The 14,620-nt window shown below is 44.5% G+C and overlaps 1 protein-coding gene and 1 long non-coding RNA gene across 2 annotated transcripts in view; both read left to right on the forward strand.

Moving 5' to 3' along the window:
* The window catches only part of LOC117523942, an 11,991-nt gene extending 8,278 nt beyond the window's left edge, over positions 1–3,713 (forward strand). Inside the window, exons 2-3 of the long non-coding RNA XR_004564646.1 lie at positions 2,964–2,969; positions 3,703–3,713. This is a non-coding gene — a long non-coding RNA (uncharacterized LOC117523942). The remainder of the gene's footprint in view (positions 1–2,963; positions 2,970–3,702) is intronic.
* opn3 (opsin 3) overlaps positions 1–11,738 on the forward strand; it is a 32,481-nt gene extending 20,743 nt beyond the window's left edge. The window contains exons 3-4 of the mRNA XM_034185563.1: positions 4,484–4,735; positions 10,727–11,738. Coding sequence (XP_034041454.1) covers positions 4,484–4,735; positions 10,727–10,999 — 525 coding nt within the window. The 3' untranslated portion in view covers positions 11,000–11,738. The remainder of the gene's footprint in view (positions 1–4,483; positions 4,736–10,726) is intronic.
* Positions 11,739–14,620: the final 2,882 nt, after the last annotated feature.

The following is a 14,620-nucleotide window of genomic DNA, read 5'->3' on the forward strand; positions in this document are numbered from 1 at the left end:
ACCGAAGGACATGACAAGATATTCAAAATGCCCCGGTGGGCTGTTTTCCACTCGTCCCCCCTCCCGAACATGCACCAGGTGATAAGCATTGCGAAGGTCCAATTTGATGAATATAGTCACCCCATGTAAGGAACTAAACACAGAATCAAGAAGGGGTAATGGGTACCTGTTGCAGACCATAATGGCATTTTGTCCCCAAACATCGATGCAGGGGTGAAGGGCACTGTCCTTCTTTCCATCCAAAAAAAGAAGCCTCCCCTGAAGGGGGACGAAGAGGGCTGCCAGGGAGTCCCGGATATAGGTCTCCATTGACTCGCGTTCCAAGCAGGAGAGGTTGTACAATCTCCCAGAAGGGAGAGGAGCAACAGGAAGCAAGTCAATGGCGCAATCATACGGATGGTGAGGAGGTAGTGAGAGTGCACGATCCTTGCTGAAAACCTCACCAAGGTCGTGATACTCTGGGGGAACTAAAGACAAATCAGGAGGTGTGGGGACCTTCTCCTTGACCTTCACATTGGGAGGAACCGAGGAACTAAGGCACCCCTTGAGACAGGCTTCGCTCCATCAAGTGATCGCCCCAGTCTGCCAGTCGATTCCAGGATTGTGTCTGAAGACCCATGGGTGGCCTAGAACCAGGGGGGAAGATGATGGAATAACATAAAACTGGATGGATTCATGGTGACTCCCTGACACCACTAACGTAACTGGAACAGTGCGGTGAGTGACAGTAGGTAGGGGCATGTTGTCAAGAGCATGCATGGACAGTGAGGAAGGTAGTGCCTCTAGTGGTATCTTAGTTTTGGACACAAAAGTGACATCAATAAAATCGCCCTCGGCTCCCGTATCAATTAGAGCCGGGACTGAGAGCTTTTCATTGTTGAAGCAAAGTGTGGCCGGGATTTGGGTGCGATTTGAACCCACACCTGTGAATCTGGCTTGGCTCATCCGCAGCCCGGATCCTACGGATGAGCGTGGTCTTTTGGCCGAACAGGGCAGGTGCTAAGGCTGTGCCCCTTAGCACTACAATAGAGACATTCCCCAGATGCCAGTCTCTGTCTACGTTCTTCTGGGGGTAATCTGGCCCCACCGAGCTGCATAGGTTCACCAGCAGGGGGAGCTGCATATCTAAGGAGGGCTCGATGGAGCTTGGAAGAGGCGATCCTGGTGTGTGTCGAGGGGAGGGGCGAGCGGAAAAGTCCCAGTCAGCCCGACGGCTCTTCTCCCGGCGCTGCTTCCTCATGCAGTTATCCAGCCTAATAATTAAAGAAATAAGTGAGTCCAGATCCCTCGGCTCGTCCCAGACCGCCAGTTCATCTTTCAGCGCTTCCTTTAGGCCATTAATGAACGCACTCCATAGTGCTGTGCTGTTCCAATCAGCCTCTGCCGCCAACACGCAGAAATCCACAGTGTATTCTGCAGCGTTGCGCGAACCCTGTTTCAAATTTAGTAACCGTTGGGACACAGAATCCCTCCAAGCGGGATGGACGAATACTAAACGGAATTCCTTGGAGAACGCTGCGAAAGAACTGAGAAGCGGGGAGTCGTTACTCCAGAGCGCGGTCGCCCAGGCGCACGCGTCTCCCCAGAGTAGATTAATGATGTACGCCACTGTGCTTCTATTGTGAGCTATATTGTGACAGACGCAGATCAAAAACCAGAGAACATGCATCAGAAATGCAGCACATGTATCTACACAACCCTCAAACAGTTCAGAGTGAGAAATGAATGGTTCGGGTGGCACCGCAGAGGCAGTGCCGGAGGAGGTGATAATTTGGGCGGGAGCGGCAGGAGGCGGTGTCAGTGTGTGTCTGACTGCAAGCTGTGACAGCTGGGAGGAGAGGTCTGAGAGGCGAGTGTCTGAATGTTTGATGTGGTCTGTCAGTGAGCTCACACGATCCGCTATGGAGTCCACGGCTTGCTGGAGCTTCCCGAGGTACTCACCCTGGATCTGTAACGCCTGCTGCAAATGGTCCGCCCCCACTGGGTCCATGATGTGGCCAGAAATGTTATGTGTCGGACGCAGCCCGGAGAACCGACCAGTGTTTGAAGGACCCAGTATAAAATAAGCAGAGCACGGTACAAAGGATAACAGAGTTTAATGAACATAACAGTGATGTGATAAATATAACAAAAGAGTGCGCGGTCTGGCGTGGTGGATTACGGTGCGCTCCCAGCAGCACTAACGGTCCGGAGCCAGAACCAGTTCGGACCCAAGGACCCCGCCGACACCCCCCAGGTGGCCGCGACAAACCGAGTCTGTGAATGAAGAAATCATCATGTGAGTCCACACACAGAGAGACCGCTCAAAGGTGTACAAACAGCAAACACTTCCTGGCTTAATTACTAATCAGCTTCCCACCCTGCAGGCATGGAACACCCTGTTCACAAACTCACTGCAGTGGAAGCTGATTAAAACGACTAACATAACAGCTCAATATAATAAGGTGTGAGGGACACCACATTTACTGACTGTACAAATGTTAGTCACAAAACCTGACGTACTTCAGGAAGTGTGCTGACGAGCGTGAGACCTCACCCTCTCCTCTTTCACAGACCATGCATCAAACCTGGACGTTCTCTGCATCCACTGATGATGAGATGGCTCTCGAGACGACGATCTCACCCGTCTGGTCACAAGGTCGAGTCTCTGGCAAATACACACTGTGTACTCCAGACTTAAATGCCACCATGTTCCAATTCGTGTAGATGCACCACAGCTGTGAGTCCTGACGAGCCGCAGGTGATCAGGGTGAGGTCCTGATAACTCAGCCACACAGCCACTCAGTCCTAAATGCGCACCACCTGGAAGGAAAACCAAAAGACAGAAACAGAAGACCAACAAAAGCCAGCCAGGCACGCCAGCCACAACAAGAAATTCCTGTTATGGTTTGAGCGTGAGTGGATGACAAACCCAGAAGCAGGGAGCAGAGAGTGAGATGTAAGACACGGATTTATTGCCACAGAGGATGGTACAGAGAGTTCAGAATGTGCAAGGCTGCCTAGCCGCGTGGAGACCGGCCCGCTCAGTGGTGGAAACAGGAGAACCGTAGCCCAGAGAACTTCAGTCCCAGTGAATGGATCCGGAGCCAGGTGACTGTCTGCAAGCTGTCGACGCCGTCTGGAGGAGACACACAGAGGAGCGAGTACTGAGCTTAATTGGTTCTTGCAGAAAATAACCAAAGTCAATATGTAATAGTTTGTCTTAGCTGAATCCTGGGTGCAGAAGAGAGCTGAAGCTGAAAAAAGGCTGTGGCAAAACACTGCTAGGGAAAAATCTCTGATAGGCTGCAGATCAAAAATAGCTGAGAGCTAATCAAAAAGCTTAGAAGAGCTGAGAGCTAATCAAAAAGCTTAGAAGCTTAGGATAATCCAGAAATACACTGCGTAGGAACGCACAAGAAAAAAGGCCAGTTAACCATGGGAGGTTAGCTGAATTTCTGGCGAGGATGGAGTGGAGAGCTGGGGTTGATATACAGGCGCTGATGGAATGTGGAAAAGGTGTGTCGATCAGCTTGAGGCGTGCCACCTGTGCAGAGGAGAGAGAGAGCAGCAGCAGCAACAAGAAACAGGACAGGCAGCCCACCACAATAAGTTCTGACTAACTTGTGAGTGATGGGTGTAAAGTGTACATATTTAGAGGTTTTATATCAATTGTTCATAAAATTCTTAATATTTAGCCTTTTTTCCACCAGGCAAAAACAGTTATAATGGAGATAATCTTGTCTGTGAATCTTTGAGATCATCCAAATCAGAATGGTGCACTGCATCATCTCTGTGATGAGCCAAGCACACGCATTTCTTGGTGGATGGGATTCTGAACCTCAAGGGAAAAGAAGAGAGAAAAAGAAAGAGGGAGAGTTTCTGCACTAAAACGCAGCAAGAGAAAGCTGCTCTGAGTGAGGGGGGATTTTGGGAGGGATTTACTAAGTTACGCACCAAATGGCAGCTGCAGTTTTTACACAAGTTGTGGACAAAAGTACTATATTGGTAGCTTTGATGGAAGTGGTTTGAGTGGAAATACCCATTGGTGTTTAACACTCAGGTTTTCTGGCTGCTGCAGACTCAGTGGGTTGATGTTGGCTTGAACTTACTAACCTAATATTGTGAATCCACTTGTTTCTAAGTGTTGTATTCTTAGGAAGAATATAGAATTTCACATGATTACCCCTAGGATTGTTAATGAAGCATTCAGGGACACAACAAGTAATCCCCGGCATTTCTGAGCTTTTTGTTTACTTTTTGAGCATGTCTGTGAGTCTGCAGCAGGCACATATTTCCCACAATCCCCTGCGCAACCAAAATCCAATAAGGCAAGTATGCAGTCCCCTTATTGGTGAAGTGTTACATAGCATGCAGGAAAAAACAATACCATATGATCTTTGACTGCAACCTCCTATTGTTAGCTTTTAGGTAAAGTTTGAGAGGATACTAGATTAGCAAGCGTTCTGTCCTAAGTTGTTCTCTCCTGTTCTTGTTTTTGCAGCTGCGATCCATTCAGGACCTCCAGGCGGTACAGATCATTAAGCTCTTGCAGTATGAGAAGAAGGTTGCTGTTATGTTTCTTCTGATGATCGCCTGCTTCCTTCTGTGTTGGACGCCCTATGCTGTAGTGTCCATGATGGAGGCCTTCGGCAGGGAGAGCATGGTGTCTCCCGCAGTGGCCATTATCCCCTCATTCTTTGCCAAATCCAGCACAGCCTACAATCTCCTCATCTACGTCTTCATGAGCAGAAAGGTCTGTAATACTCCACAACATGTTTTGGACTGATTTATTAAAAATTATAATGGCTTTATTCCCTTTGTTTATTTATCCATGTTATGTTGTAGCCTCCGTCGGTCAGTAATGGTCATGGATAAATCCTAGCTAATGTCTACCCTAGTTATACAGCGTCGCCTGTGGCTGTACAGTCCAATCTGTAAATGACAGTCTTGCCACATAACTGCATGTGGAAGGCAATTTGTCTGTCTGTGCTGTATGACCATAGATTGACCACGTCTCACTCCCATAGTGCGGTGTGCTGACAACGTATGTGTTGTACACTGCCATCTTGGTCGTGGCAGAGAGTTTGTTTTTCTCCACACTCACATGATGAGGTGAGTGAGTGTAGTTGCTGCCTTTCTAATCTTCTTATCAATCTCTTTGTCCAAGGAGAGGTTGTTGCTGATGGTAGACCCAAGGTATGTGAACTGGTTCACAACCTCCAGTTCCTAGTCCTTCATGGTGATGAGTGGTGGCACTTCTACACCCTGGCCCAGGACTTCTGTCTTCTCAAGGCCAGCTGTGTATGGCTGCAATTGCGGCATCATCAGCAAACAGCATGTCTCTGATCAGGGCCTCTTGTACTTTTGTTTTGGCCTTAAGGCGGGCAAGGTTGAATAGTCTGCCATCAGGTCTTGTGCGAAAGTAAATTCCCGCTGTTGTGGTGCCAAAGGCCTGCATCACGATCAAAGCAAGGAAGATACCACAGCGTAGGGGCTACAACCCCTGGCAAAAATGATGGAATCACCAGCTTCGGAGGATGTTCATTCAGTTGTTTAATTTTGTAGAAAAAAAAAGCAGATCACAGACATGACACAAAACTAAAGTCATTTCAAATGGCAACTTTCTGGCTTTAAGAAACACTATAATGCCGCGTTCACACTGGGCGCGATCAGACGCTACAAATTCGCGTGGGTCGCCAGGTGACGGACGCGCCTCCTTCGCCCGGTGTGTCACTCTGCTTGGGTGGACTTTCGCTGCGAAAATTCGCCCCGGTGCGTCATCAAATAGGAGGAGCTTCCATTCCGCTCGCCGGCCCCGGTTGTCAGTCAAGTTAACATGACGGACCTTGATCACACGGAGCGAGTTGTTGTGAAAAGCTCCCAATACAGAGAGTATCATTATTTGCTGCAGGAGCTGTCTGGGTGACGGCCGCTTTCAGCGGTCCTTCCACCTCTGCGGGACCCAGTTTGAGGATCAACTGTCCCGTTCACGCGCGCACATGTAAACAATTTAAAAAAAAAAAAAAAACTCTGCTGCTCGCTGCAGCTGGCTCTTCCCCCAAAAAACTCTGTCACAATTGTGTTTAGAAACCAGTCACCATTTGTTTTATTATACATCTGTGTAGTTAATTAATAAAATATTCTCTACAGACGATTCGCTCGTGCACGTAAAAAAAGAAAAGGAAAAAGCTCTGCTCCCCGCTGCTGCAAGTAGGGCTGCTGCTCGCTCCAAAAACTCTGTCATGATTGTGAAATAAAGGACAAAAGAGACACAAGTCCTGCTCACAGGCTGCTACCAGATACAGGACATGTTCACATCTTCAGTCAAATTCCAGACATCTCCACGTCACTACATATTCAGTCCCTGATTGGTCATCGCGGCGCGACGAGAAGAAAAAGTTCAGATTTTTGAACTTGGGGAGGAGGGCAGCGCGACGTGAGGCGATGCAATATCACACCACAAACGCGCAAAACGCTCAAAATCGCTTCACTCGCCTCCATCGCGTCGCGCTGCGCGGTTTGGCGCCAAAACGCGTCCTTACATAGGGATTACATGGCAACCTGTGGCTGCAGTCGCTCGCGTCGTGCCCGGTGTGAACGCGGCATAAAAAATCAGGAAAAAAAAATTGTGGCGGTCAGTAACGGTTACTTTTTTACTTTTGCAGAGGGAAAAAAATATGGAATCACTCAATTCTGAGGAAAAAATTATGGAATCATGAAAAACAAAAGAACGCTCCTACACATCACTAGTATTTTGTTGCACCACCTCTGGCTTTTATAACAGCTTGCAGTCTCTGAGGCATGGACTTAATGAGTGACAAACAGTACTCTTCATCAATCTGGCTCCAACTTTCTTCTTTTACACCATTGCGTATGTAGAATGGCTCAGATATATTTCTGTTGTACGGCACTGTCCCCTTCATGTAGCTATGGAAAAATTCAATAAGGCTCTGCAGGTTTGGTGGATATCCATGTTGTTTACTCATTAAATACTCAAGTATAGTTGTATATATGTGTGCGCAGCTCCTGTTCCCCAAATAATAATGTCAAAGTAGATTTGAAGTTCATAAAACAAGAACTATTTTTCATCAACACAGAGGTAAATAAATGACTATAGAGACTTATTCTGTGCAGGTAGTCTGCTCCAGACCAGGTTAGCATTCATTAGATTTGATTAATCTTACTGTCTTTTCTGGTCAGTCTGAAGTCATCTTGATTATATAACTCCAAATCAGAAAAATGCAAATTTAAAATGCAAAACAGAACAAGCAACAACAACAAAAATGTATCCAGGCATATACTTTAACTTCTATACCCAAGATATTTCATGTTTTTTGTGGTTAACTTTGTTTCATTAGCTAATATACATTAACAAATACATTTAAAACCTGCAATACATTAAAAAAAGTTGAGACTGTGGCAATTTATTGTAAATATAAGGACTAAATCATTTTTTACAAGCATTTTCTTGAGAGAAGTCAGCGGACAGACACATGAACATTTCCAAGTCACTAAATATGTCTTTGACTTAATTCACATCAATCATTAAGAAATGCAAACAGTGTGGTGGTGTCTGGTAAGTCTGTCTCAGGTAGGCAGTTCTGAAAAACTGAGTCATCATGCTGGAAGGACACGAGTGAGAGAAGCCACCCAGACAACTCTGTTGGAGTTATAGGCGTCTGTGCTAATTCAGTATTTTAACGTTTCCTATAATCCCCCTGGTGGCCCCCAGCACTTTCCAGAATGCACCGCGGTGCCAGCAGAGTTCCGGCGACTCACAGCACATGTAAACAATGGCAAAGCAAGAATGTGGATGGCGTTGATCCCACAAGTTCACAGGGGATTATGATGATGACAGGTTCTCCCAAGTTGAGAGGGTTATCTTGAGGAGGTGTTGCAGCTGTGATGGACTTCTGCTGTGCTCTGATGTTGTCTTATTGTCCAAACTTCACGAGGTTTGTTTATACTGTGTCCTGAACCGGAACTGAACAATGAACTCTGAAACTGACCTCTCGCGTGAGTCACGGATCGCAAGATGGTGCGAGACTTACAACTGCAAAACAGCGAATGGCAAGTTAATAGTAAAAGCCTCTGATAGCAGCAAGTCCAGTGAGGCTCCAATGACCCTGACACTTATTTAAGTGGAAAGAAACAGATGACTAAAAGTGCAACAAAGATGGCTGCCATTTTGAAAATGAAGAGTTCAGATGCAAAACCCAGTAAGTGTTTTTTTTTTTTTTCTTTTTTTTCAAATGGAGAAAAATGCAGTTGAAAATGGAGATTTAAAGGAAACCCTGTTTGGAAACGCACAGACTTTGATCAATAAAATGAAAACAGTTTGTTCAAATTCTTTCATATTTTGCACACTGATGGTCCCCTTGACAGCCAAGTACATGTTGGGCTTAACTAAAAATTTATGGTTTTGCAGATACTGGGTTTTGCATCTGAACTCTTCAAATATTACAAAATGTTTCCTCTTCCCATGAGTGATGATTTAATTTTTCATTTGACATCTGAAGTCTCTTTTGAGACATAAACAGCTATTTCTCTGTCGTGAATCAGTCATTTGACGCTCAATGTTAAAACAAAAGATGCAAAGCTGTCCTTTGCTATTTTTATTTAATTTTTCATTTTTTGCAGCCTTGGAAGAGTCATGTTAACCAGATATCACCCCTTTTCCTCAAAATTGTATATTTCAAGGCCCCAAATCAACTTCAAAGCAAAATGTGAGGTGCAAAACAGCAGATTGCCTCACCCATATGGAGATTTCATGGTGGAATGACCCCAATGGACCCAATCTTATAGTTTCCATGATGCATTGCAGTGGGAGCTAAAATGCCCATCTGAAATAATGGCAAATAAAGACTGCTGTTTGAATACTTAGTATTTTACACACAAATGCTTCAGTTTTATTTTAGCAGTTGCTTCCTACAAAGGTAAGAATGTCCTGACGTGGAGGACAGTTAGCACCCCTTCACACATAACACGAAAGACGCAGAAACCAGAAGAAAATCCGCGAACCAAACACGAAATGGGGAACGACGAAACATTCCACCTGCTGTCGTGAGGGACATATGGTCACACAGGCATGCACCGGCGACAGTTTTGCACACACAGTGTGAGCAGCTGGAACGTGTTGCACCATATCGCACCTCTGTTGTGGAGAGAAAAAAAACACACACCATAAAAAAACACAGCATTTTATTGAATCCCTTTTATCGAGCAGACAAAAGTATGAACCGTCTGTTCCTCTATAGATGACCCATGGTCATAGATGTGCAGACATGACATCTGCTGACTCGGCGTGTCCGGCTGGCCCCGCGCACGTCTGGTCCGATACGCATGTCCTGTGGGTGGCACACCGCAGGACAGACACCGCGTCATGTGGAACAGAGCTCACATGGATGTCATTCAGATCGCCTGCTGCTTGTTATGATCTGACAGCCCATTTCACCTGGGACAGCCTGTCATGGTGCACGCCGTGCACTCGCTCACTGCAGCCCCATTGCAATAGCGATATATGTTTTTATGTATGTCCATGTGAGGACAGCAAGCAGCCACACGTGCATCACAGTGGACAGTTGTAAGACCATGTTCGTCAAAACACGATACATGTTCCCCAGCCGTGACGTCCAGAACCAGAAATTGCAACAGCTGCTGCTGTCGGCGGCCACGCTCCCTGTCAGTTCAGCACACACACCAACATGTCACTCTCTGTTTCTGTGTTATGTGATCATTTTTTTTTTTTTGTTATTTGTTATGTAATTGGGTATGTAGTTATTGTAGTACTTATTAATATACCTGTCCTAGTTGTGGTCTTTGTGTTTTTAATGTGACATGTCGTGTGCACTGAGCCGTCATTTGCAGCTGTCAATGAGTCTCTGGCTGGAAGGCGGCTCACTGTGCTTTGTGCACTCAGATGTGGCTGGCCAGTCCCCATCTCTACATACATATCAGCCATTCATGCAAGTGTGCTCCGACTCCCCCAGCATGCCACATGTGTTGCAGATGGGGGGGGTGCGAAACACATGCACGCCTCGTGTTGTGGGGGCACAACACATGCGCGATACACAAGCACGGCACGTGCTGTGGAGGGGGGAACCGCAACATGCGTGATACACACACACGGCGCATGTGTTGAGGGGGGAGTCGACAGACTGGCAGGCCACATGTGTGTTGCTTTGCAACACCACACTCGTGAGGACACTTAGACACATTTCACATCCAGCTCGAAAGTGGTCGTCTGCTCACTATTTTCGTGCTGACAGTGCGAATGGCAACACATTTCCTAAGTACTCCGCGAGTGGTATTGGTGTTTGTGTGTGTCACCTGGAATTTGGCCGACACCTGCTGCGAAAGGGATCAAATGGGCTCTCATGGAGCGCTCTCTGTCTTTCGGCCGCTGGTGTGCGCAAATATTTGTAGCGACAGGTGTACGAGGCGTTAGAGGTGACTCCAGTTATTCACGAATGGCATGCAATTCCTCCTTCGTGCGCAAGTCGGCTTCAATTGTGTTATGTGTGAAGGGGCCCTTAATGTAGTTTCTAAAAAGAATATTTCAGTCTTGTTGCTGATCTTATTATTTCTGATCCATTTTATTTCAAGCTTTAATCGGTGCTCTGTAGGAGTGATGTCCCTTTGTCAGACTCACAGAATGTTGTGTGTGACTGTCTAAAGTATTAATGTCCCTGCTGCGCTACTTATCAGTCTTTTATCTCACTCCTCTGCTTCCTTGTCATCACAGTTCCGCCGCTGTTTGCTGCAGCTGCTCGGTTCACGACACTCTTGGCTACAGCACAGTCTCAAAGAGTGCCCCCCAGCCTCAAGCCAGCACCCCATCCGTCCGATAGTGGTTTCCAGCAAGTGTAGAAGCAGGGACCGGCCCAAAAAGAGGGTGACCTTCAGCTCCTCCTCCATCGTCTTCATTATCGCCAATGATGACATGCAAAACCTAGACATGACCTCCAGTGCTAGTCGCACCATGAAGGTCAATGTTTTTCAAGTGAAACCACTGTGATGGACACCTCGTGGATCGGACTTTTAATCACAGCACTTAGTATGCCTTAGAACCTGATAAGCCAAAATATTTGTTTGACATCCCAGGATGTTAGATCTAAGGATGAGGCCAATCCGATCCAGTATCAGTATAGGCTTCCGATATCATAGTAATTCAAGTATCACAAATTTCTGATACAACCTGCGGCATTTTCCAGTACCGGAGAGGAGCCACATCTTTGAAACATCTCAAGTGCTGCTGGCTCTCTGCTGTTTGCTACTGAGTGTGAGGAGAGGAGAGGGGAGGCAGAAGTTTCTGAACTGAAGCCAAGCTGTTTGAGAGAGGTCTCTTCCACAGTTGAGGAGCAGGGTGCAAGCCACGGGTTGCGGCAAATTTCCGCCCAGCTCTCAGGTTCAAATTGGCTGTGCCACCGAGCACGGATTTTCCAAAACAATGAATTGTTGCTGAAAAGTCAGCCACTTCAGCATCCCAAGGCTGTGAAATGGCAGCTCACAGTGCAGCTGAGTTTCTATCAGCTGAAAGGGGGGAAAAAAATTCCATCAAAATCCTTCAGTATTAATCCAGAGTTCCTCTAGGACACATAACTGATGATACATTTCGAAATTCACGATTTATTTTACAGTTGAAAGGCTTTGTGTTTCCACAACGTTCGCAGGAAAACAGCAAGCGAGTGAGCGAGCGAGAAGGAGAGAGAGTGAGTGTGCGAGAAGGAGAGGAGAGAGAACATGTGCGTGAGAGAGAGAGGACTTAATTTTTAATTTTTATTTTTTACTCTAACACTTGGTTTGACAATGTAAACATATGTTTCAATTGAAATTGCACTGAGAGACAGAGGGAGAGACAGATGACCTAATTTTTCATTTTTACTCTAACACTTGCTTTGACAGTGTAAACATACAGTAGTGTTCAGAATAATAGCAGTGCTATGTGACTAAAAAGATTAATCCATGTTTTGAGTATATTTCTTATTGTTACATGGGAAACAAGGTATCAGTAGATTCTGTAGTATCTCACAAATCCAACAAGACCAAGCATTCATGATATGCACACTCTTAAGGCTATGAAATTAGGCTATTAGTAAAAAAAAAAAAGTAGAAAAGGGGGTGTTCACAATAATAGTAGCATTTGCTGTTGATGCTACAAACTCAAAAGTATTATGTTCAAACTGCTTTTTTAGCAATCCTATGAATCACTAAACTAGTATTTAGTTGTATAACCACAGTTTTTCATGATTTCTTCACATCTGCGGGACATTAATTTTGTTGGTTTGGAACTAAGATTTTGCCAGTTTACTAGTGTGCTTGGTTTCATTGTCTTGTTGAAACACCCATTTCAAGGGCATGTCCTCTTCAGCATAAGGCAACATGACCTCTTCAAGTATTTTGATATATCCAAACTGATCCATGATACCTGGTATGCGATATATAGGCCCAAGACCATAGTAGGAGAAACATGCCCATATCATGATGCATGCACCACCATGCTTCCCTGTCTTCACTGTGAACTATGGCTTGAATTCAGAGTTTGGGGGTCGTCTCACAAACTGTCTGTGGCCCTTGGACCCAAAAAGAACAATTTTACTCTTATCAGTCCACAAAATATTCCTCCATTTCTCTTTAGGCCAGTTGATGTGTTCTTTGGCAAATTGTAACCTCTTCTGCACGTCTTTTATTTAACAGAGGGACTTTGCGGGGGATTCTTGCAAATAAATTAGCTTCACACAGGCGTCTTCTAACTGTCACAGCACTTACAGGTAACTCCAGACTGTCTTTGATCATCCTGGAGCTGATCAATGGGTGAGCCTTTGCCATTCTGGTTATTCTTCTATCCATTTTGATGGTTGTTTTCCATTTTCTTCCATGCGTCTCTGTTTTTTTTTTGTCCATTTTAAAGCATTGGAGATCATTGTAGATGAACAGCCTATAATTTTTTGCACCTGCGTATAGGTTTTCCCCTCTCCAGTCACCTTTTTAATCAAACTACGCTGTTCTTCTGAACAATGTCTTGAACGTCCCATTTTCCTCAGGCTTTCAAAGAGAAAAACATGTTCAACAGGTGCTGGTTTCATCCTTAAATAGGGGACACCTGATTCACACCTGTATTCCACAAAATTGACAAACTCACTGACTGAATGCCACACTGCTATTATTGTGAACACCCCCTTTTCTACTTTTTTGTACTAATAACCCAATTTCATAGCCTTAAGAGTGTGCATATCATGAATGCTTGCTCTTGTTGGATTTGTGAGATTATACTGAATCTACTGGTACCTTGTTTCCCATGTAACAATAAGAAATATACTCAAAACCTGGATTAATCTTTTTAATCACATAGCACTACTATTATTCTGAACACTACTGTATGTTTCCCATGTCAATAAAGCTCCACTGAAATTAAAAATTGAGACAGAGAGAGAGAGCATTATCTTTTTTCTTTACATCTATAAAAATAAGTCCATAAAATTCTATAAAAAATAAAGGTACTTAATTCTTTCACCAACACATCAAATCTAGGCTTGCATCCTAGATGTACCTTCTGGCAAATTGTAGTTGAACTTTCAGGTCTTCTATAATAATAATATTAAAGCAAACAGAGCTCTGGTATCGGAATAGTATCGGCAGATATCCAAATTTAGGTATCGGGATTGGATCGGAAGCGAAAAAATGTGGATTGTGCATCCCTTGCTGCAGATTAGGCAAAGATCACTTAGAGTTCTGCTGAATCTCTTCACAGAACATTCTAAGTTACTTATGGTGACATATGCGTTATGTAATGAATGATGTTTTTGTCACACTTATTTTAATGTCATATATTGTATGTCATCTTTTGGACTGTTCAGAGTTTGGTTGAAGAGGTTACGCCAGTTTTGTTTTTTGGTACCCAACTGTATGTGTAATGTAAAAAATAACGGGCTTAAATGACAGTGATCTGACTGTGTATCAGCTCATTAAAGAGATATTTAAAGATACCTCACTGATTTCCTTTCTCCACTTTAATTTAATGAGAGAAGTAACTGAGTGACATTTGGTGGAATTACACCTCTGATGATGATTAGATCAGGAACCTTGATCTTCCCCAGAGGAAGACTTGATAACCTCTTAAGCTGTCAGCTATGAATAGATGTGATAAATTGGGGGATCTGCTGTGGGTATGAGAGTGACTAAGTGGCTTTTGTGTTTATGCCACTTTGTGTTTTTGTGAACACTACTGTTGTCAGGAACAGATTCTGTATAAATACATGGTGTATCTTAAAATGTGATTGCAAGTCGGTCCGGTGTTAAAAAGTTAGGGAAATAACCCTATACAAATACTATGCCAAGACTTTAATACTGATGTTTGAGCTTTATTGTTTGTTTTTTTTTTTTTTACAGCATTAGGTCACTGAAGGAAGAAAATGATCAAATCTAAAGATAAGTAGAGGAGCACTCAGAACACATTCCGCTGCCAATTTCCTGAACATGGCAGCTTTTTCTTTTTTCCTCTTTGTAACATTTCCTGACTCCACCCCTTGAGTCGATATAGTCTCACGTTTAACCTTTTCACCAAATTGTGCAAACATAATTTTCAGTAATTCCAGTAAATGAACAAACAAAGCATATTGAATACTGTTGGACTTAGATG

This window comes from Thalassophryne amazonica, chromosome 13 (genome assembly GCF_902500255.1).
Source record: "Thalassophryne amazonica chromosome 13, fThaAma1.1, whole genome shotgun sequence".
NCBI classification, from domain to species: domain Eukaryota; kingdom Metazoa; phylum Chordata; class Actinopteri; order Batrachoidiformes; family Batrachoididae; genus Thalassophryne; species Thalassophryne amazonica.